Below are 21465 nucleotides of genomic sequence, written 5' to 3'. Positions count from 1 at the left end.
TCTTGCACCCACGTGGTTGTCATGACTGCACTTTACATGACCAATTTATCTCAGCCTGCACTCCCTCATTTTTTGGTTTATGGGTGTTACTTTGAGCGTGTTTCTAACATGCACATTCCTCACATGGTTTTTCTTGCTTATACCACTCATCCATCTCAACATTTGCATTTCAGTGGAGCAAATCATTTGCTTATATTTCTTTGTTGCCCAACACTCATTAAAATTAAACAGGCCACTGTTTTATAGACATTCCCTTTTAATTGGAAGTGGTATCTTCCTGTCACATACTACATCTCCACTTGACTGAGGCATTTATTATCCTCTTTTTCTATCTTCCATTTTCCAAGATTCTGGAACCAGATATTTGAATCTTTGCATTTTCGGTATTGTCTACCCATCTAGTTTCAAGATTAATTCTTGAGAGTTAACATTATTGAAATTAGATACCATCTACTCTGTTTTTCCTCTGCTTATTTTGAGCCCATATCTCTCCAACACATCTCTCCATTTATCAAGCTCCACTTCTAGACTATTTTCTTACTATGTAGAATGATATCTTCTGCAAATAGCATGCACCCCTTCTGTATGTTTCTTGGGAGTATACACAGGACAAGGAGAAACAAGAAAAGTCTCAGTGCTGATCCCTGATGCCCTCCCACCTTTACCAATAGTTCTTCTGGTTCACCACTAGAAGATCTGATATTGACATTACACCTACATGCATGGTTCGAGAAGTGGCACAAAAAGTTCTGGTACCATTTTCTCCTCATGCACTGCCAGATAAATTCTCCTGAAAGTCGATCAAAGGCCTTTTTCAAATAAACGAACACCATCTGAATATTTTTCCTTTATTCTCTACATTTTTCCACTCGCTGCCTCAGTGCCAAAACAGTATCTACTGTCGATCTTCCTGGCATGGAGCCACACTGATTGATGCTAATTATCTACTTCACTTCTCAGTCTCTTATCAGTGACTGTCTTCCACAGTTTCATTGTATGACTCATCAACTTGTACCACATGCAGCTGCCAGCGACACCTTTTCCACCTATATATAGGCACCAAAATACTTTTCTTCCACTCATTTGGTATCTTTTCCCATCTCATGATTGAATTGAACAGGGGTATCAGCAGATAGATTCCTTCTATTCCCAGCTTTTTTTCTATGCCTCAATAGGAATTCCATATGGGCATAGGGTCTTATTATTTCTTATTTATTTTACAGCATTTGCTGTTTTATCTGGTATGATAGGCTTCCACTATAACAAAGTTCATAATTTTGAAGTCACATTGCTCTCTTAGGATTTCTTCATTGAAAAGCTGTTCAGAATACCTTTTCCGTTGATCCTTTACGTGTCTTCCACCAGTCAACACCATATCTGTTTCATCTTTGATTAAACTCACTTCCTCTATATCAGGGGTGGGCAAACTTTTTGGCCTGAGGGCCACATCTGGGAATAGAAATTGTATGGTGGGCCATGAATGCTCACAAAATTGGGGTTGGGGTGTCGGAGGGGGTGAGGGCTCTGGCTGGGGGTGTGGGCTCTGGGGTGGGGCTGGGAATGAGGAGTTTGGGGTGTAGGAGGGTGCTCTGCGCTGGGACCAAGGGGTTCGGAGGGTGGGAGGGGGATCAGGGCTGGGGCAGGGGCGCAGGAAGGGGTGCAGATTCCAGCTGGGGATGCGGGCTCTGGGGTGGGGCTGGGGATGAGAGGTTTGGGGTGCAGGAGGGTGCTCCGGGCTGGGACTGAGGGGTTGGAGGGTGGCAGGGGGATCAGGACTGGGGCAGGAGGTTGGGGTATGTGGAGAGGCTCGGGGTGCAGGTTCCGAGCGGTGCCTCAAGTGGCTCCCAGAAGCAGTGGCAGCCCAGCTGGATCACCGGAGCGGGGCCACACCGCGGCTTCCAGGAGCTGCATGGGGCAGCCCCTGACCCTGCGCCCCAGCAGGAGTGCCGGAGTGGGGCCATACCACGTGGTGCTGCCCCCAACCCTGTGCACCAGCTGGAGATCTGGAGCGGGCCAGAACCGCTTGGTGTGGCTCCTGACCCTGCACCCTGGCTGGAGTGCCAGAGTGGGGCCATGCGGCTGCTTCCAGGAGCCGCATGGTGCGGCCCCCAATCCTGCGCCCCGTCTGAAGCGCCAGAGCAGAGCCCTGTCACGGCTTCCAGGAGCTGAGTGGGGTGGCCCCCAACTCTGTGCCCCGGCTGGAGTGCCAGAGTGGGACCGAGCCACGTGGTGCAGCCCTCAACCCTGCGCCATGGCCGGAGCGCCAGAGTGGGGCCATACCGCGTGGTGTGGCCCCTGACCCAGAGCCCTGGCTGGAGCACCAGAGCAGGGCAAGCTCCAGACCCCACTTTCCAGCAGGAGCTCGCGGGCTGGCTTAAAATGGCTCGCAGGCCGGATCCAGCCCACGGGCCGTAGTTTGCCCACCCCTGCTGTATATCTTTGGTACTTCTGTCCCATGCTTTCGCCAGTCTATACACACTTCCCCACCCCTCCATTGTTCCAAGTCCTGTATAAAGTTCCTCAAAGACCTTTGCTTTTGTTTTTGCAACTATATTCCTGGCCAATTTCTTTATACTCATTGTATTCCTCCAGGTCTTGTTTGCTCCTACTCCTTTGCCAGAGTTCAAGCTTTTTTCTCTTATCTTTTATCACCTCTTGTACTTCGTTCTACCGCCAAGTTTCTTTTTGAATAATTGATTACCACATGTAAGTTATTATTTAACATAATATGTTTACAGCTAGATACCTATATTCTAATCTCTTTCTTTTCTTCTTTATAGTCATCATCTGGGATATTTACATATATTCTATTTTGCCTGCCCAGAAACTCTCTTGGAGCTGTATCATTTTGAAATGGAAACAAAGGGAAACAAATATATTTTTCACATACATATGCTGAGCATTATCCTTTTTTCAATCATATATTCTTTGACTAATAAAAAGAAGTAGAAAGAATACAAATAGCTGAGAGAAAAAACAGAGCTCTTCTGAAAACACCAAATGGGAGCAATTCAGGCTGACTCAAACTTTGCCTAATGTTGAAGCTGGATTTTAGAAAAAACACATGAAAAATTATTTTCCATATTTTCTTGGACACAATTCATCACTTCGTGGTATTTGTATTCTTACATAACTTACTACATTCAATTGCTGGACCTGGAACCTTATTATTTTTTGCCCTCCTCCTGCCTGTAAAAGGTATTACTGCAACATTAACAAAAGATGTTCCACCTCTTGAGTTTTTCCCATACTTTCATTATCCTTTTTCTATTTTAGGTTTCCTTGATCTAATGCCCAGACCAACTTGGAAGCTAATTTATTTCTGGTTATTATTTCAGACTGCATGGGTGTTATTTGAAAGTAAGCAAGTTAGAATGTAGCTGGCCTATGTTTGCTTACATTTACAGTGCTGAATAAGCAGAGAGAGTAATGTGGTCATCATCAGGAATTCCTAATGGCTCACAAACAAAACAGCTAATTTGCTTGGCAGAATGACTGCAGATTAATAGTTACTGAAGTTATGGAAAGGTAGACTGCTCCTTGTTTGATGTTTTGAGAGGGAACATGACAAATGTCTCACAACTGTGAAGGAAAGGAATTGTGTGAGAGAGGCTGAGAACTGTGCTTTTCAACTTTATATAGGCATCATTTAACTCAGTAAAGGCAGGTTTCTCAGATTAAGGGACAAAACCATTCTGCAATGGGTGGCCAGCTATTTAGGATTCAATAATGAAGCTTTCACTTGGCTTGGATTCGGGACTGCTTTTATAACCATCAGAGACTGTGATGCTGGCAAAGAAAATAAGAGTGTTTCTATGTTTTTGGAAGCTTTGCAAGTTGAGTTCCTATAATAACCTCTCAAAGAGACCAACACATTGTTTTGTTTTATAAAATGGTTGTAGACATATATTTGTATGGAGTAGGCACTCAAGCAAATTTGTCAAATATGAATAGCCACTGAGATTTGCATATCACTGGCACTTCATTATTTCAATCGCTGTCAGCTTCCCACTAGTTGACTTTTGTTAAGTATTCAGATACATGTGAGGAAAAATGGATGAGCTGGTTTGAAACTTCATGAACCAATGTGGAAGGATATGGCCCTATTTCCTCTCCATGCTTTCTTTCCTCTTTTGGAGCACTGCATGCTCCCTGAGAGTGGGGATAGAACTATCCCTGTGTTCCCCTGAGCATAGGGACTTCAATGTATTGGCTCTTAAACAGGCCACAAATAGGGACTAGTAGGACTTGTGCACCTTCCTGTCTCCTCATGCTCCTGCATGATGGCCACGCACAAACTACTCCTAAATTGGGATGTTGGGTAAACTAGGACGCAGTCCTGCAGCCCTTACTCAAGTCACTGATTTCAATGAGAGTTTAGCTTGAGTTAAGAACTGCAAAATTCAGCCCTGGCTGCCTAGTTCTTTACCTTCTGAGTGAAAAGATGCAGCCCACACTCTATTTTTAATATCACTGCTGCATTTTTGAAACATGGCCCTTTTGTTTTTCATGTGCAGCAAGAGGATTTTTCATGGATCAAATTTAACAATTGTTGTTATGTTGGTGCAACCCGGTTCAGGTTTCCAAAAGAGCTCCTTTTTTTTTTTTAAATGAAAGCAGGGGTACTTTCCTAAAATTTTCCATGTTACTTTAACCCTGGAGACCTAGAATCATTTTGGAAGGTTTTCCTATTCTACTCTCCAGTCCATCAACTGCATATCAAACTTCATATATTAAAAAAAATCTCCAATCTCTCTTTCTCTCCACATCTACAGAATGCGTGTATATATATACACACACACAGAGAGAGTATGTGTATTTCCAGAGTCAAATTAAAAAGTTTGTTAAACCAGAGCTAAGGTTGAAAGTAGTTTGCAGGACTTAGGCAGTTTTGTGCATACCTACTGTCAGCAACTCAGGTGCCTAGGTGACTTTTCCTAGATGCCTGAATTTCTGCTGGTCATTTAGGCACCTCCAGGTTTAGGTGGCTGCTGAGTAGAGGTTTTCAGAATCTCACTGTCACCAAATGTTGTACTTAGGTGCCTAAAGTGGAAGTTAGATGCCTAAGTCCCTTTGTGGATCTAGCCTGTTATGCTGGTGGGCCGTTTCATCAGCTGGGAAGGGAAGCAAATGCCATGCCCACTCCTTTAAAGCCCCTTTCCTCAGGGCACACTTTACTATTTGAAACAAAGGATTTAAACAATTCTAAATAAATAAAACAACTCAACTGAAATGTGCAGGTCCCAATCCCCAAAGGCTTTTTGCTGCCTCAGCCACCCAGGGGTAATGAGGACACACTTTCTCTGCCACATCCTGTACCTACCTTCCTCCTCTTTATATACTTCACTCAGCCATGTGATAGGCAGGGATCTTTCAACCCTTTCCAGGCTGCTGTTTTACCTTGTCACAGACAGAGTCTGGCTCTTTATAACATTCTCTGTGTGGTTCTGTCATCACACAAGATAAGTGAACACAGAGTTATCAAGAGCTGTTGGTCTGTCAGTAGCTCTCTGCAAAATCTCACCCAACACAGATGTAAATGAAATTTAAATGAACATTTGCAGTCTGCCTCTAAGCTCCCAGAAACACACATTGCACCCCTTCAGTTTATATAAAATGCAGCCACACAGCCATCTTTCTTGCCTGTTGATTTGATCATGTTACTCCTCCCTTCGAATCCCTCTGCTCCCCAGCTGCCATCTCATCAAATCTACACTTCTTGACAGTACTTTCAAAGCTCTATAGCCCAGATCCTCAAAGGTATTAGGTATTAGGCACCTGACTCGCTTTGATTTCAAATTTCAAATCTTTGAGGATCTCAGCCTGTGTAACTCTGCCCTTTCCTGCTTATCCTCACCTGGCAAGGATTCATCCCCACCTTTTCCCCCTGTTTGTGAGCATGTCACACAATTCATAGAATCCAAGGCCAGAAGGGACCATTGTGATCATCTAGTCTGATCTCCTGTATAACAACAAGCCATAGAACTTCCCCACAATAATTCCTAGAGCAGATCTTTTAGAGAAATATCCAGTCAAGATTGAAAAATTATCAGTGATGGAGAATCCACCTTGGCCCTTGGTAAATTGTTCCAATGGTTTATTACTCCCCCTGTTAAATATGTATGCCTTCTTTCCAGTCTGAATTTGTCTAGCTTCAACTTCCAGCCATTGGATCATGTTATACCTTTCTCTGCTAGACTGAAGAGCCCATTTTTAAATATTTTCTCCCATGTAGATACTTAACCTTCCCTTTGTTAAGCTAAATAGGTTGAGCTCTTTGCCCAGCCCCTATACAAACCTCTCTTAAAGACTCACTTCTGCTGTGCTCCCCTACAATGAATCCAGACAACTTGTACAAAAATTACCAATCCCTATTTATTGATCCTCTCTTTACTTGTCTGTCTACATCCTGACAGGAAGAGTTCCTCAGAGCGGGAGACTGCCTCTTCTCGAATGTCTGGGAAGTGCTTAGCACATCGTGAGTGTTACCATAAACAATAATAATTAAAGGAATGCGGGAGGGTGTTTCATTTCACAAGTGGCAGAATTCATTGAAAGGTGCAAAGTACTGGGAGCTGAATAGTACAGACATTTTCAGGATAAAAAGGAATGTCTGGGATCACCCCTCCTTTTGAGGCAATAGTTGTACCACAAGTACTTTCCCTTTCCAATTACTTGTCCAACTCTTTTTAAAACTGTTTTTATTGGTTGCTCCCATTGCTGCTCTTTTTAAATGTATTTGATCTGTTATCTCAGTTAAAGAAATTTCACTTGAATTCTTTTGGTGCCCATCCCTCCTCCTAAATTCATACCTTCTAGTTCTTCTGTTTGACAGTAGTTCACCCAGTCTTGAAGCCTCTGTCATTCGTATTCCATTAGACACTATACATTATTATTATTTATTATACCTTAATGAGGTCCACTAACCACTCTTTCTGATAAAATAAAAGAGCAAATTATCTAGATCATGAATAACAGTCTTGATTCCCTGTAGCTGTCCTTTGAGATTTCAGTAGCATCCTTTTCTCCACACAGGGACTAATTTTACATAGGAGAATTGTAAATGAAACGTCCGGTCCTTGATACAATATGTCAACTGACATATTCAAAGGGGCAGGTAAGGCTTCATGTACCACTTAGATGCAGAATTCTATCAGGAGAAAGTGCAAAGTAGATGCAACTTCTCCATCACTGGAAGTTCAAAGAGAATTGTGGTGTCCCAGCACTTCTGAAGCTTAGGCTACTTTCATTTAGGCAACTGAATATGGATTGAGGAGTCTAACTTTAGATACCCAAATGTGAACCCTTTGGACAACAATTTAAGAACATTATGCATCATTTCTCTCAGATCTTTCACTTGCTGGATGTTTTGCCTTTTATAATTCAGGATATATTTCAAACGCATTTCCCTTCTTTTTGGCTTTACTCTCTGCCCAAAGAAAGTAGTCTTTTTATTACTAAATTGTTTTAAACCACGTAAGTCATATATGTTACTATTCTCTCTAAGCGATTCTGAATTTTAGTGTGTTCTTTCTTTTTTACTGATCTCCCCTTCTCAGTGCTATTGGAAGTCCTGATAGAAAAGTGGAGGAGTTGCAACTATGTATAATAAACTCATAGCTTTTTCAAGGTATAATAACTCGTAGTATTACTACATTAATATGTTCAATATTCTTATCAAGGCCTAGCCATTGGTTTATAGAACTATTATTTCATCTGCATTGAAATCCTTTGCAATATAATCTAGCTTCTGTCTATCCTCCTCACTTGCAGCTGCACCTTGGGTTGAAAGTTTGAGAGATTTTAGTAAAATTTATAGTCTTCAATGTTATTTTCTGCGGTAGAACTTTATCAGTTCTTTGAAGGACCTGTATCCTTTTTTGCTTAATCAAGCAGTAAAATCCTCAAAATGTTAAGATAGACCGTGGTTCATGGATGCATACAATTAAAAAAAATACATGTGAGGATAGTGTAAACTGTCTATGGCTCTGTCTATACTACCCTGCAGTTCAGACTACAGGGCATGACTAGCAGTGCACACCAAAGCGCTGCTCTGTAACTTCCCCATGTGGACACTGTGGGAACAAACTAAAAGGTTCCTAGTTTGCATTAATGTAGTTGAGTGTGAAGAGGACTTCGTTAAAGCAAACTAGGAACCTTTCATTTTGTGTGCACCTGGGGGACAGCAGACCACATTGGCGTGCACTGATATTCACATGCCCATAGTCCGAACTTTGGGGCAGTGTAGCCAACCCATATGGAGACCATGGTAGGAATGGGGTTCTTCAAATACCCCAGGGTTTTAGGAGAGGAGCTTATATTAAAGAGGAAGGGAACTGTGTGACAGAGCATGACAAATCACCTGTTGCTGAGCACAGGAACTCCTAAGGTGCCCAGTATCTCATTGAATTTGCTAAGAAACAGTATACTAACTCTTCCATTGGTTGCTGAGGGTTAAGATACCATAACACTTAAGTACCAACATTCCCAGAGAAATAAAGATCTTGGCTTGGTCTGCAGACATTTTAGGCTTAGAAAAGATGTGAGGGATGGATATGAAATCATTGGGACCAGCACGGTCTAGATTAAGTTGTGCAGGCACAGCTGATTTTGGATATGCTAAAAAATGTGGTAAGTTTTAAATGGATCTGTTGGATGGTGAAATCAGGATCTCATCTTAGTTTGGTTCCTCCCTTTCAGGAATACTGAAGCAAAATTGAAGCTTGAAGTCTTAGAAATAAATTACAAGAATGGACAGGGTCCTGGGAGCTATAGTCCTGCTTAGACAGACGGTGGAAAAGTCCACACTGTTAATACGAGTTGGAAAATGAGCCTTACAGACTAAGGGCCACACAAACTGGAACCTGAAAGGTCTGTTCACAGTGGTGGGCAATGAATGGTTGCCAATTTATTTAGAAGTTCAAGTAACAAAACCTCAATGCCTTCCCCTCCCAGGAACCTCCAGAGTCCAGAAACCCCTAACTATATCTTTGCAGACTTCTGGGGTAGAGGCAAGGGCCTAACACCTACCAACAGTAGACCCTCTCCCCAGAGTCCTCAAGGGGTGCTGGCTGGTTGTTCTCCTTAGCAAGATTTTCAGGGTGGGGTAGTAGGCTACCAGATAAGGGCCATTGCTCACCAAATGCTAACAAATTTCAGAGTGTCCTGACCCTTGTGCCATACAGTTTGTTGTCACACGTAATACTTTCTCTCTCAACTTCTATCTCTGGAAAATTGCATTTTTGGTTTATATTTTTACTCTTAATTTAAAAGTTGGATGCAACTTAATACTGCATTATTATCCTTTCACTTATTTCACTTGCAAACAGTGAACAAGATCTAATACCCAATGGCAACAGAACATCAATACGTGCTTACCTGAAATTCTGCTTTTCATTTCCTATATGAAATCTGTCATATTGTGAATATGCCCGATTTCCTTCCCAGTCCATTAACTCAATTCTTAGAGAATACTGCCGCTGACTGGTTATTGCAAAGATAAACTCATTTCCCAGCCAATGTTCACCAGATGGGCTACCAAAACCCTAGAAAAAAGTTGGTAAAATAACTGAATTTAATTATTTTTCTTAATGTTGGTGTAATATTTGTACTGTTATAAAATTATCATTACATTTTTCTTATATACTCTAAGGGCAAGTTAATTAACCTTCCTATGCCTCAGTTTGCCCATCTGTATAATGGATCTATTAATACATACCTTGCAAGGACATTGTGTGGTTTAAAATTAGTTCATGTTTTCAGGTGCAAAATCACTTTAAAGGACAAAGTAGTATGTTATTTCCTTTGTCTACTACTGAAATATTAGACAACTATTATATGCTCTGCATCGGCCTCCACCTTGGGATCATTCAGACACTGAAGACGGCAGATATTTTGCAGCCCATTAAGTGCTGCTGTGGGACTACATGCACCTAAATTTGGCACTGGCTACCAATTAACTTGAGGTTGGAATTCATGCAGTTGCTTTGAATTTAAAAGCCTTCAATGGTTTGAGATCTAGATTGTCTCTTTTGCCATAACATATTGCTTCAACTAAGAACAACAGAGGAGCTCGAGCTGGAGCCTTCCCATATAAATGAAGGACAGGTGCTGGGCAGGATGTTCTCTGAGCTGGTCCTTGGTTTTGGTACTCACCCATATCACCCTTGGCCTACCAGAGTCCAGATTTGTTAACTTCTGAACCTAAATAACAGGCCATCTTTTCTCAGACTACTGAGGTGGGGTTAAGATGTGGGTTCAGGTGGCTATATTCCTCAACAGTCCTTTGGTATTACTTTGTGTTTCAACCTAAAGGTCGATGCTCAGACCACAACATGTGGGGCTATAAATTTATTTTATAAATATGAAGAAATGACTAATAAATAAGAGGTGGTTGCGTGTGCTATTCACCTTCCATATATTCAGATTATCTTATTTCTTTCTAACTAAACTGAATAACCATACAAAATATAGTAAAAGGGAGAATAAAATGAAGAGTATAGCTAATTTCCCCCAATGAATTGTGGTTTAAGTATTATGTGTAGTATTTCTGTGCCACATGTTACTCTGTTCTTTGATATTTGACACCATTCCATGACTTCCAATGTTATTTAAGTTAGGCAACAGTTTGTAATTAATTGTGTACATTTGAGATCTCTCAGTTTCACCATTTTACCCTTAAAACAATAAAAGTGGTGTACAGTACCACAGTTCTGTTCAGCCAGTGAGGAACAAACCTGAGACGGTTTTGTGTTCAGGTTCAGTTCAGATAATCACAGGCTTGTCTCATGCTTGTCCAAACTTCTTGAGTTGGGAAAACAGAAATGGAACCCTAATGGCTCTCTCACAATGATATGCCAGGAAGGGCTTATGAAAGACCCTGGTTAAAATTCCTCCACCAAATAGAATGAAGGACTGGATGATTTTCTTGCCTCTGACAAAGTTCACCCCCTATTGCTGAATTGTCCCTGCCAGAGATTACAACCCTGGGCTCATAACCACACTTCTGAAGCACACCGTTTTGTTTCTGGAATGGACCAGACAGCATCAAATCTCAGGTATTTTCACAGACCGTTTTTCAAAGGAAGTTATTCTCCCCTTAGCCCATAGGCCTTCAACCCCTCTCCCCTCCCCGAGTCTCAGACGATGAATTGAACAATATGCTCTGCTATCAACAGCCTCAGTATACTTCTCCAGAAAGTGCATTTATTGCAAAATGAGGAACCATGAATAGATTTCCCTGATACTGGGGAGTTATAATTGACTAAATGGGGAACAATTTTGTAAGGGATTTTTTTCTGCAAGATTGGCAGCAAATCATTGTGCGCTGAGTGATATTTTAGTTACTCCTGCTTCTGATCCTAGAAAGAAATACTGCGAGAGCAGCCTCTTTCTCTGTACTGCGACAGTCTGGTTCCAGGCCTGGCTGATGTCTCGGGGGGAAATTCCGGCTCCGCTGAGGTCAGTGGCAAAACTCCCATGGACTCCAATGGAGCTAAGATTTCACTCGGGAAGTGCAAAGATGTTCCAAAACCAAACTCCTAAAGAAAAATAAAACCTATCTGAATAGTTCAGCAGCTATTGGGGGGAGGGATCGCTCAGTCGTTTGAGCATTGGCCTGCTAAACCCAGGGTTGTGAGTTCAGTCCTTGAGGGAGCCATTGAGAGATCTGGGGCAAAAAAAACTGGGGATTGATCCCGCTTTGAGCAGGGGGTTGGACTAGATGATCTCCTGAGGTTCCTTCCAACCCTGATATTCTGTGATTCTAAGCTTAAAAGGATTGAGATGGGGTCTAAAAGATATGTCAATGTTCTGGGAATGCAGGGAGGGATTTCTGATTATTCCCAAACTGGATCACCTATCAATAATTACAGCATGTTATAAAACACTTTCAGCAACACTCACTTTCTTTTAAAATCTACCAGTACCCACTTGCTATTTGAGCAGAAGACTGAGCCAACTGGTATTATAGGCTAATTGAGACTGGCTCAGGAGTATCAGGAAGAAATTTGCTCAGGTTGAACTTTGGGATTCTGAACTCTTGCCTCAGTGGAGATCAAGTGAATCATGGGGATGAAGTGCTTAGTCTTTAAGAAACAAAGTCGAGTAGTCTACAGTCAGTCTTACAGATGGAATAAGTGGAATGACATGGTGATCTTAAAGGAGACCGTTCTCTCTCTCTCTCTCCTCTACCACCCCATATATCATCTCTCAGAAAGTCCTCCCCTTTAATCATTCCAAAATCTGTCTCTTTCCCACATTCCTCATTGCTTGCCTTGATTACTGTAATCTTCTACTTACTACTGCCCAACCTTCTGGCCTCTCTCCTCCCAATACTCAAGCCTGACCTTAGTGCCTGTCCTTAACTACTGCTTCAACCACACTATTGGCACGTATATTTTACCAAATAAAATACAAGCTTCTTCCCCTTATTTGCATAATTGCATCCCCACCTATCTCTGTCATGTTCTCCTTTATGTTGCTCTTAATCCTCTCTCCTTATTTCTCTTTCCTACCCTCCTTCTCACAGTCTTGGCTTTTTCCTTTCTAGCTCCTACACCTGGGACAATATCCCAGTTCTAGGAACTCAGGAGTTGCCATACAGAATCAGACTAGTGGTTCTTCTTCATTAGTGTCTTGTCTCAACAGTGGCCAGCACCACCTGCTTCAGAGGGAGGTGCAGTAAACTCTGCAGTGCACAGTTATGGAGCAGCCTTCCCACAAGCAATGTTTCTTTCTAACCCCACTAGTTAGTGATTGATTTATGCCTTGCAACATTAGGGTTTATCCAAAACATTTGTATTTTTGTTTCTTTGTTATCCTTGCTATTGTTCACTGAGCACACACTATCCTCCTTCTGAGCTCTCTTTGGAACAGACCTCTTCAGGAAATCCCTTCTCCCTTTTGCTCATAATTAATAACCACAAGGCATGATCTGTTCTGAACAGTTGCTCTATTTTGTAACTTATGTTTGTGTATCTTGTCTTATCTTATTTAGGTTGTAGCCTTTTCAGGACATGGAACATATCCCTTTTTTATATTCTGGATCTGTGTAAACTCAAGGCACCATAAAGTTGTTTTTTAATAATAATACAGTAGAACCTCAGAGTTATGAACACCAGAGTTATGAACTGACCGGTCAACCATACACCTCATTTGGAACTGGAAGTACCCAATCTTGCAGCAGCGGAGACACACACACACACACAAATATAGTACGGTACTGTGTAAAACCTAAACTACTAAAAGAATAAAGGGGAAGTTTAAAAAAAGTGTTGACAAGCTAAGGGAACTGTTTCTATGCTTGTCTCATTTAAATTAAGATGTTAAATGAAGCATTTTCCTTCTGTTCTGTGTAGTAAAGCTTAAAAGCTGTATTAAGTCAATGTACTTTTGAAAGAACAGCCATAACATTTTGTTCAGAGTTACGAACATTTCAGAGTTAAGAACAACCTCCATTCCCAAGGTGTTCAAATGCTGAGGTTCTACTGTAATTCTTCACATTCACAGTAGGAAAGGATTTACACGTCCTTCTCTCCTCTCACGTTAGACATCATATTGGAATGAAAATCTATTGCTCAGTGGTTTGCTCTCCTGACTGGAGGAAATTAAGTTGCAATAGAAGCTAATGGAAGGGCAAAAGAAGAAAAAAGAGAAGAAAGAGGTGGTCGTATTAGTTTTCAGAAGCTGAATCCTATTAGAAAGACATATAGTAATGTATTACCAAAAGTTAGATTAGAAATCTCAGGATCATTTAAATGATCAATTGTGTTACTGAGCCTGACCTGCTTAATATTTTTGATCTATTAGAGAAGGTCTTCTTGAAGCCATGCTGAATAAGATATGTTCACTTCATACAAGACATTTCTCTCGGTAATTTAAATAATCCATAAATCCTAACTAATTAAACCATCATAATAAATACTGGGTGTGATGGATGGGGTTTTCTTGGGAATTAAACTGTCTGCTGTTTTGCATTTCTTTTGTACAGCAAAGCATTACACAGCTAGGGACACAAATAGAAGACAAAGATTCCCTTCGGAAGCATGACATGCATATGGCTAAAGATGTAGGTTTAGAAATCTTGCATGGCGCATTTGAAAACCTAGGACTTTGGTGCGTGGAGCAAAAATGTGGTATTGCCAAGTCCAAGCATTTAAAAACCACAAGTCAGGCCCCCAAAACCATGGGATTGGCCTAAAAAATCACAAGACTTTAACTAAATAGTAAATGTCAGATTCTTTTTATTTGCCTACTAAGTTCTGAGTTTTCAGAGTGCACTCAGGTCACATTTTCTAGTTATTCTCTGCAATCATGAGAAATTATTACTTATTTTTTTAGATGAAAACTGAGACTCACCTAATAAAATAACTCCAGGGAATGTGGAAACACACCAAAAATCATGTGAGTTGGCAACACTGCAAGTTGCTGTGAAATACAGAGTAACAATAGTACTTGAATTGCTCTTTACCATTTTAAGTGCCGATGAGCCATCTAATTGATTGAAGTATAAACATTACTTATCCATATAAATTAACATAGAGATCTTTAAGTCACAGGTTAGAAATTTGGCAGTGCCCACCTGTCCCACACCGTTGTTTATTATTTCAGCATCAGTGAATCTGTATTTCTGGTGCTGAAATGTCACGTATGGAAGCTTTACATGTGAGAAAAGATTGTATTTTAGGAAAAGTTACTCCCAGTTCAGTGAAAGAAAAGGGCTCATGAGTAAGTGCCAGTGAGTTTATGTTTGTCTCTATAGCATAGAAATGACATGATGTAATACTCCCTGTAATTATTTGCACACCATTGCATACATTTGATTAAAAAAATGTTTGTGACTACTGTCCTATATCAAAGCAAATACTATAGATTCTGATATACTGCACAACTGCTTTGTAAAAAGCAATAATAGTAATAATCGTAATAATAATCATAATAATTCACTGCAGCACTGATCCATAAAGCAATTTTACTAGGAATCAGAGGTGATATTATAATATTTTATAATATTTACACCAGTTAACAAATACCACCCAAGGTCTGCCTTGCTTCACCTCTGATTGCACTGTGATTACCAGAGTCAAAATAACAAAAGCAGTCAGGAGTACAAAGAAACTGAATTCAAGAAAACTTTTAAAAGTGACCTTCAGAATTCACAAAGTTGACGTTTATTCAAAAATAATAAGTATGGTGCAAAAGAGTTTTATTAGCTTTGGCAAAATCTGTAGGCGTATTCTACTTGAATCATGTTACTCCAAGTTCATTAAACAATTATCTCTCTTACTTTATTTATTTTGTCTGATAATGCTCATAGGAAGCTTTGACTTTTTATAGACAAAACAAAAATTGAAACCAGACACAGTCAGTATATCCTGTGGGTTCATCTCCTGTCAGACAACTCACTGAAGAAAACATCTAATAATTCAGTGTTTTACAGCGGGGATGTCTTCCCAGAAGCCATAAAGAATAATCAGCTCCGGGTGCCTTAGCTGAGAATACGGAATGGACTTTGAATGTTTGTGAAAATTATTTTAGGATAAGGTCAGTAGACTTCTCCATTTCGAACACATTGGGTTATGCACAACGTTCTTCTGATTGAAAATTATGTTCTGGTCTGTAGTTGTATCTTTAATGTCCTTCACAGCACCAAAGATAAGATATTTTGATAAAACAGTTTGTTAAAGTAATACTGTGATATATTTTTTTGGGTGTTCAGAGTTAAACGTTGTAATTTACCTTCTAGAATGACTAAAATGAGACTGGAAAGTCAGTTTCATCTCGCAGTGCAGAACTGAATACCGCGAGTTAAGCCCGGGGGTTTGAACCCTGGGGGCCCACACTCTTGGTCACGTGTGCAGCATTTGCTAGGTAGCAACAACTTTTTATTTTAAGTGGATTAATCAAAACTTAAATTCCCCACTTCCCATACAAAGCCTGGGAAAACAAAATTTATGCAGGGGTCATAAGGACAGAAATCCAGATTTGAAGTACAGATCTTCAACAACTGCTACTTCTGCCTAGTTGGAATATTAGCCGCTGACCCTCCGAGATCCCTATGTGACATCTACTGACCCTTCCCCAGGCCTGCATTAAATGCTACCTTCCATACTGCTTAACTGGAATGGACACAGAGCTCACTTCCTACAGAAGGCTACTCTGTTCATACTCTTTCCCAGATACTACTGGATTTCTGTAGAAGGGAGAGCTCTGTATGGGCTCTCTGTAAGTTTGTGTGGCGTGTGAAAAAAAGGCAAACTGGGCTTGTTACTTTGTTGTCAGAAAATAGTTTAGTTGTAAAATAACATTATGATCTGTTGTTTAACCTTTTTTTTTAAACCAACCAAAAAGTAATCCAATCAATATCTGCAGTGCTCCAGTGAAGAGCGGGAGCTACAGTAAGGTGAGGTATGAATCATTATGTCATTAAACAAAATTTATTAGATGCATAACATGTAAGGAATACATAATCGTTTGCTTTATTCAACAGCTAACACTTTTTTTGTATAAATGAACTTTTCCTGTTCTTTCTGATTTGAAAAGACCACCACATGGGTGTTGTTAACATACATTAATAGTGTCATATTGAAATATTGTAGGCAAAGTAGACACATGAATATATAGCCACATATCAACACAATTCCTGAAACAGATGTTATCCAGTAAAATTTGTGCAGGGAGGACAGTGCTAGATAGGATTTTAAAGCATAATTAAAGCATGACTGAATTCAAACAAAAGAATATATTTAACTTTCCATTCAGTAGCAAAAATATACTATAAATTAAGGAAACAAATGTATTTTGCTTCCAGTGTGGCAGAAATCTCCCTTTGTACTTGATTCAAAAGATATGAATCTGTGATATCTGCCAGCTAGGGCGCTTTGGGCCTGATCCAAAGCCTAGTGAAGTCAAATAGGCTTTGAATCTGTCCTTTAGCTCAAGCTATAAAAAGTTATACTTTAATTCCAGCGGTCCCAGGTTCAAATTCTGGTGATAACTAAGTTAACAATCACCATACAAAGCATCATATTAATACATATCCACCATAACTCTCATCCACTTACTTTCATACCATACCTACTATCACTGAGCACTACAAATCCTACTAGATTCTCTCCTCAGGACGAGAAATGAGAACATGCGAACACGCTTTCTCTTTCTATAACACCCACTGAATGCGACAAGTATCTGAGTAATCATTTCAGTTAAAAAGACAAATGTTTATTTAGTAAAGTGGTATGTCACACAATTCTTTATCAAGGAGGGGTTTATTTCCATAAAAGGCTATGCTCAGAGAATATCTGATCCACATTCCAGGAACTAAAACTCATTTCCTAAAACCCAAGTTTTTTAGTAAATACTTGAAAGAAGTGGATCACTTTTACGTCTTATACCCCACTTGCTGAACATAAATAAATTTTCCAACACATAAGCGATTTATAATGCCTCCAGCATGAGAAATTTGAGCACATATATTAATATACTACTTATAAAGTTGCAGCATACTGTTTTCCCCTCATTTATCCTTAGCTCACTACCATCATCTTATTGATTTTAACATAGTTTGCAAAAACCCTGCCTCATTTACTTCAAGTACAGAACCAAGACTGTTCTGCCCTCAAATCCCAGTCTCATCTCTGCAAGAACCTCCCCTTCCCTCAGACTCCAATCTCACCCTCAAACCCCTTACTTTGCAGGCAGGATGCAGGCTAAATCACTCAAGTGCTGCTAGCCTTTCAATGCCCTTCCCACAAATCCTCCACAAATGACAGACAAGTTCTCCCATAATTTATTAGGAAAACAATCCCAGCCGTCTCAGCACATAGACCAATGGGCTAAGCCTCCAGACATATGCAGGTGAGAGCAGAAACGGTGAGGACACAGCAAAGTGGGTATGGCTTTGCCGTGGGAATGCTCGCCCCTGGCTTGGCTAACCTGGGTGCTGAGACCTGGATGCCAGGTTAACTGTGCAATGTAGATTTAGCTTCAGTGTCTCCTCAAGTGGCACTTCCCCAGTCACTTCCCCCTTCTCCAAATCCTTCCATCTTCTTTCCCCTCTTCTCAAATTCCCTTCACAGTGGCCTCCCTGTGCCTGGTGGTTCCCACGTGTCCTGGACAGGCCCCTACTGCTCTGCAGACTTTCAGAGCCTACAGGGCTGGGGTTCAGTCTGGGAAGGACCCAAGCCAGATGTAGGTAGGAGCCACAGCTATATCAGACTGGGCCCCTGCTGGTAGGAAGTGTCAATTTCAACTTCTTTCTTTGTTAGCTAAATAGAATTGGCAATGGCAGCCTCAGACTGTCCTCCCTGCTGGACCATCACACCCAGCCAAAATTTGGCAGGAGGATGGCTGTGTTGTCCTATCCCAGGCTGAAAGTTGTCCCTCTCAGCTATAATAATGCCAATGCTGGCCATATTATAGGAGAAGTGCAATATCACAATTGTAAAATGCAGAGTTTTTGAGTATTGCTTGAGAATACTGCAGTGTATCTTTATAAGGGACACAAGGGCAGGGAGGGCTGTTGTACAGGGGAGATGTGCCCTCCTTGTGACTGTGGCACCAGTCGATATACCCAGATCTGGGGATTATATTTGGGCACACATGCATAAAATTTTGTCAACAATTTGCATCTTTTGGATGTACCTGCTACTTCCTCTAGCTCATTTTTTGGGGAAAGAGAGAAAATATAGTAACTCAAACCAAATCAAATGGAAATATCTCTGATTTTCATAAAATGGTAAGGTTAACGGATGGCTGTAAAGTTCATTCTCCAGCTGTCCTGTAGGTGTGTGTGTGTCTGTGTCCCATACACAAAGTATATTAGGCTCTCTAACTTCAGACTCCTATCAGAATTAAGGGTCTGATCCTGCAAAGTGCTGAGTGCAACTCCCATTGACATCAACAGCATCAGCCTGTGACTCCATAATAACAGTTACTCCTGGTGTAGACAAAGCTTCCTGGACTTCCGTATAGCCTAAGACATCAGTGCTCCAAGATCTACACTGGCTGTCCATTGGTTTCCAGATGGAATTTAAGGTGTTGGCTATGACTAGCCTCTGACTAGCCTACCTGAGGGGCTGCCTCTCTCCTGGCCAAACTGGCACATTTGTAGTCAATACTGGCACTCAAGCTAGATCACCCTCATTATAAAAAAGAGGGGGCTGCTGGTGTGTCTTCTCCATGAGGGCTCAAGAACTCTGGAAATTGCTCTGCCCCCCCGGGTATGAAATAGGCAGAAATGGGTGACTTTCCAGGCATGCTACAAAACACATTTGTTTGACAGGGCTTTGGGAGAAGGCTGAGGATGTGATCTTTGAACCTGGAAGGGGGTGGAAAGAAGCTCTTTGTAGATGGCAGGCCAGCAAATTCCTATTAAAACAGCCATACTGGGTCAGACCAATGGTCCATCTAGCCCAGTGTCTTGCCTTCTGACAGTGGCCAATTCCAGATGCTTCAGAAGGAATGAACACAACCGGGCAATTTTGAATGGTCCATCCCCTGTTGTCCAGTATCAGCTTCTAGCAATTGAAGGTTTTGGGGCACCCAGGGCATGGGGTTGTGTCCCTGACCATTGTGGCTAATAGCCATTGATAGACCTGTCCTCCGTGAACTTATCTAATTCTTTTTTTAACCCAATTTTTTGGCCTTCACAACATCCCATGACAACAAGTTCCACAGGTTGACAGTGCATTGTGTGAAGAAGTACTTCCTTTTGTTTGTTTTAAACCTGCAGCCTATTAATTTCATTCTTAGTTCTTATGTTATGTGAAGGGGTAAACAACACTTCCCTATTCAGTTTTTCCACACCATTTGTAATGTTATGACCTCTATCATATTCCCCCTCAGTTGTCTCTTTTCTAAGCTGAACAGTTCTAGTCTTTTAAATCTCTCCTCATATGGAAGCCGTTTCATACCCCTAATTATTTTTGTTGCTATTTTCTGAACCTTTTCCAATTCCAATATATCTTTTTTGAGATGTGCTGACTAGAACTGCATGCTCGTGTGAGCCTCCTCCAAGCACTTAGGGCAGTGGCAGTGAGAGTCACGATCAGGCATTGCCTTACAACAGAAGTAGCAGAATTTGAAACCCAGAGAGCGTGGCATATCTCCAGTACCGGTACCCTGACTGGGTGCCAGACCCACACAAAAAACAACAGTACACATTTTTACCTCTCTGCATTGTGAAAACTGAACATAAGAACAGCCATACTGGGTCAGATCAAAGGTCCATCTAGCCCAGTATCCTGTCTTCTGACAGTGGCCAGTGCCAGGTGTCTCAGAGGGAATAAACAGAACAAGTAATCACCAAGTGACCCATCCTCTTTTGCCCATTCCCCACTTCTGGCAAACAACTGATTAATTATCCCTACTGTTTGTATCCTATCTTTTAGCTAGGTTTCAGAGTAACAGCCGTGTTAGTCTGTATTCGTAAAAAGAAAAAAGAAAAGGAGTACTTGTGGCACCTTAGAGACTAACCAGTTTATTTGAGCATGAGCTTTCGTGAGCTACAGCTCACTTCATCGGATGCATAGCATATCGTGGAAACTGCAGAAGACATTATATACACACAGAGACCATGAAACAAAACTTCCTCCCACCCCACTCTCCAGCAGGAGAGTGGGGTGGGAGGAAGTTTTGTTTCATGGTCTCTGTGTGTATATAATGTCTTCTGCAGTTTCCACGATATGCTATGCATCCGATGAAGTGAGCTGTAGCTCACGAAAGCTCATGCTCAAATAAACTGGTTAGTCTCTAAGGTGCCACAAGTACTCCTTTTCTTTTTTCTTTTTATCTTTTAGCTAGTTACTGATCCATGAAAGGACCTTCCCTCTTATTCCACAGCTGCTTACTTTTCTTATGAGCTTTTGGTGGGGACATTCTCAAAGGCTTTCTCCAAGTCCAATACACTATACTGACTAGGACACCCTTGTCCATATGCTTGTGGACACCCTTGTCCATATGCTTGTGGATTTTCCTTTACAAAAGCTGTGTTGACTCTTCCCCAACAAATTGTATTCATCTATGTGTGTGATAATTCTGTTCTTTATTACAGTTTCACCCAATTTGCTGTTACTAAAGTTAGGTTTTCCAAAGTGTAATTGCCAGGATTGCCTCTGGAGCCTTTTTCAAAAATTGGCATTACATTGGCTATCCTCCAGTCATCTGGTACAGAGGCTGATTTAAGCAATAGGTTACATACCGCAGTTAGAGCGGAAAAGAGTCCTGTGGCACCTTATAGACTAACAGACGTATTGAAGCATAAGCTTTCATGGGTGAATACACACTTCGTTGGATGCATGTCCGAAGTGGGTCTTCATCCACAAAAGCTTATGCTCCAATACATCTGTTAGTCTATATGGTGCCACAGGACTCTTTGCCCCTTTTACAGATCCAGACTAACACGGCTACCCCTCTGATACTTGATACCACAGTTAGTAGTTCTGCAGTTTCATACATGAGTTCCTT

At 41.1% G+C, this 21465-nt stretch overlaps 1 protein-coding gene across 2 annotated transcripts in view; it reads right to left on the bottom strand.

Moving 5' to 3' along the window:
* The window catches only part of ANGPT1 (angiopoietin 1), a 206673-nt gene that overhangs the window by 42373 nt on the left and 142835 nt on the right, over window positions 1-21465 (bottom strand). For both annotated transcript variants that reach the window (XM_074943948.1, XM_074943949.1), the window contains exon 7: window positions 9379-9545. In XM_074943948.1, coding sequence (XP_074800049.1) covers window positions 9379-9545 — 167 coding nt within the window. The remainder of the gene's footprint in view (window positions 1-9378; window positions 9546-21465) is intronic.

Source organism: Natator depressus, chromosome 2 (genome assembly GCF_965152275.1).
Source record: "Natator depressus isolate rNatDep1 chromosome 2, rNatDep2.hap1, whole genome shotgun sequence".
In the NCBI taxonomy this organism is placed as follows: Eukaryota; Metazoa; Chordata; order Testudines; family Cheloniidae; genus Natator; species Natator depressus.
This window is presented reverse-complemented; position numbering and strand designations above follow the sequence as displayed.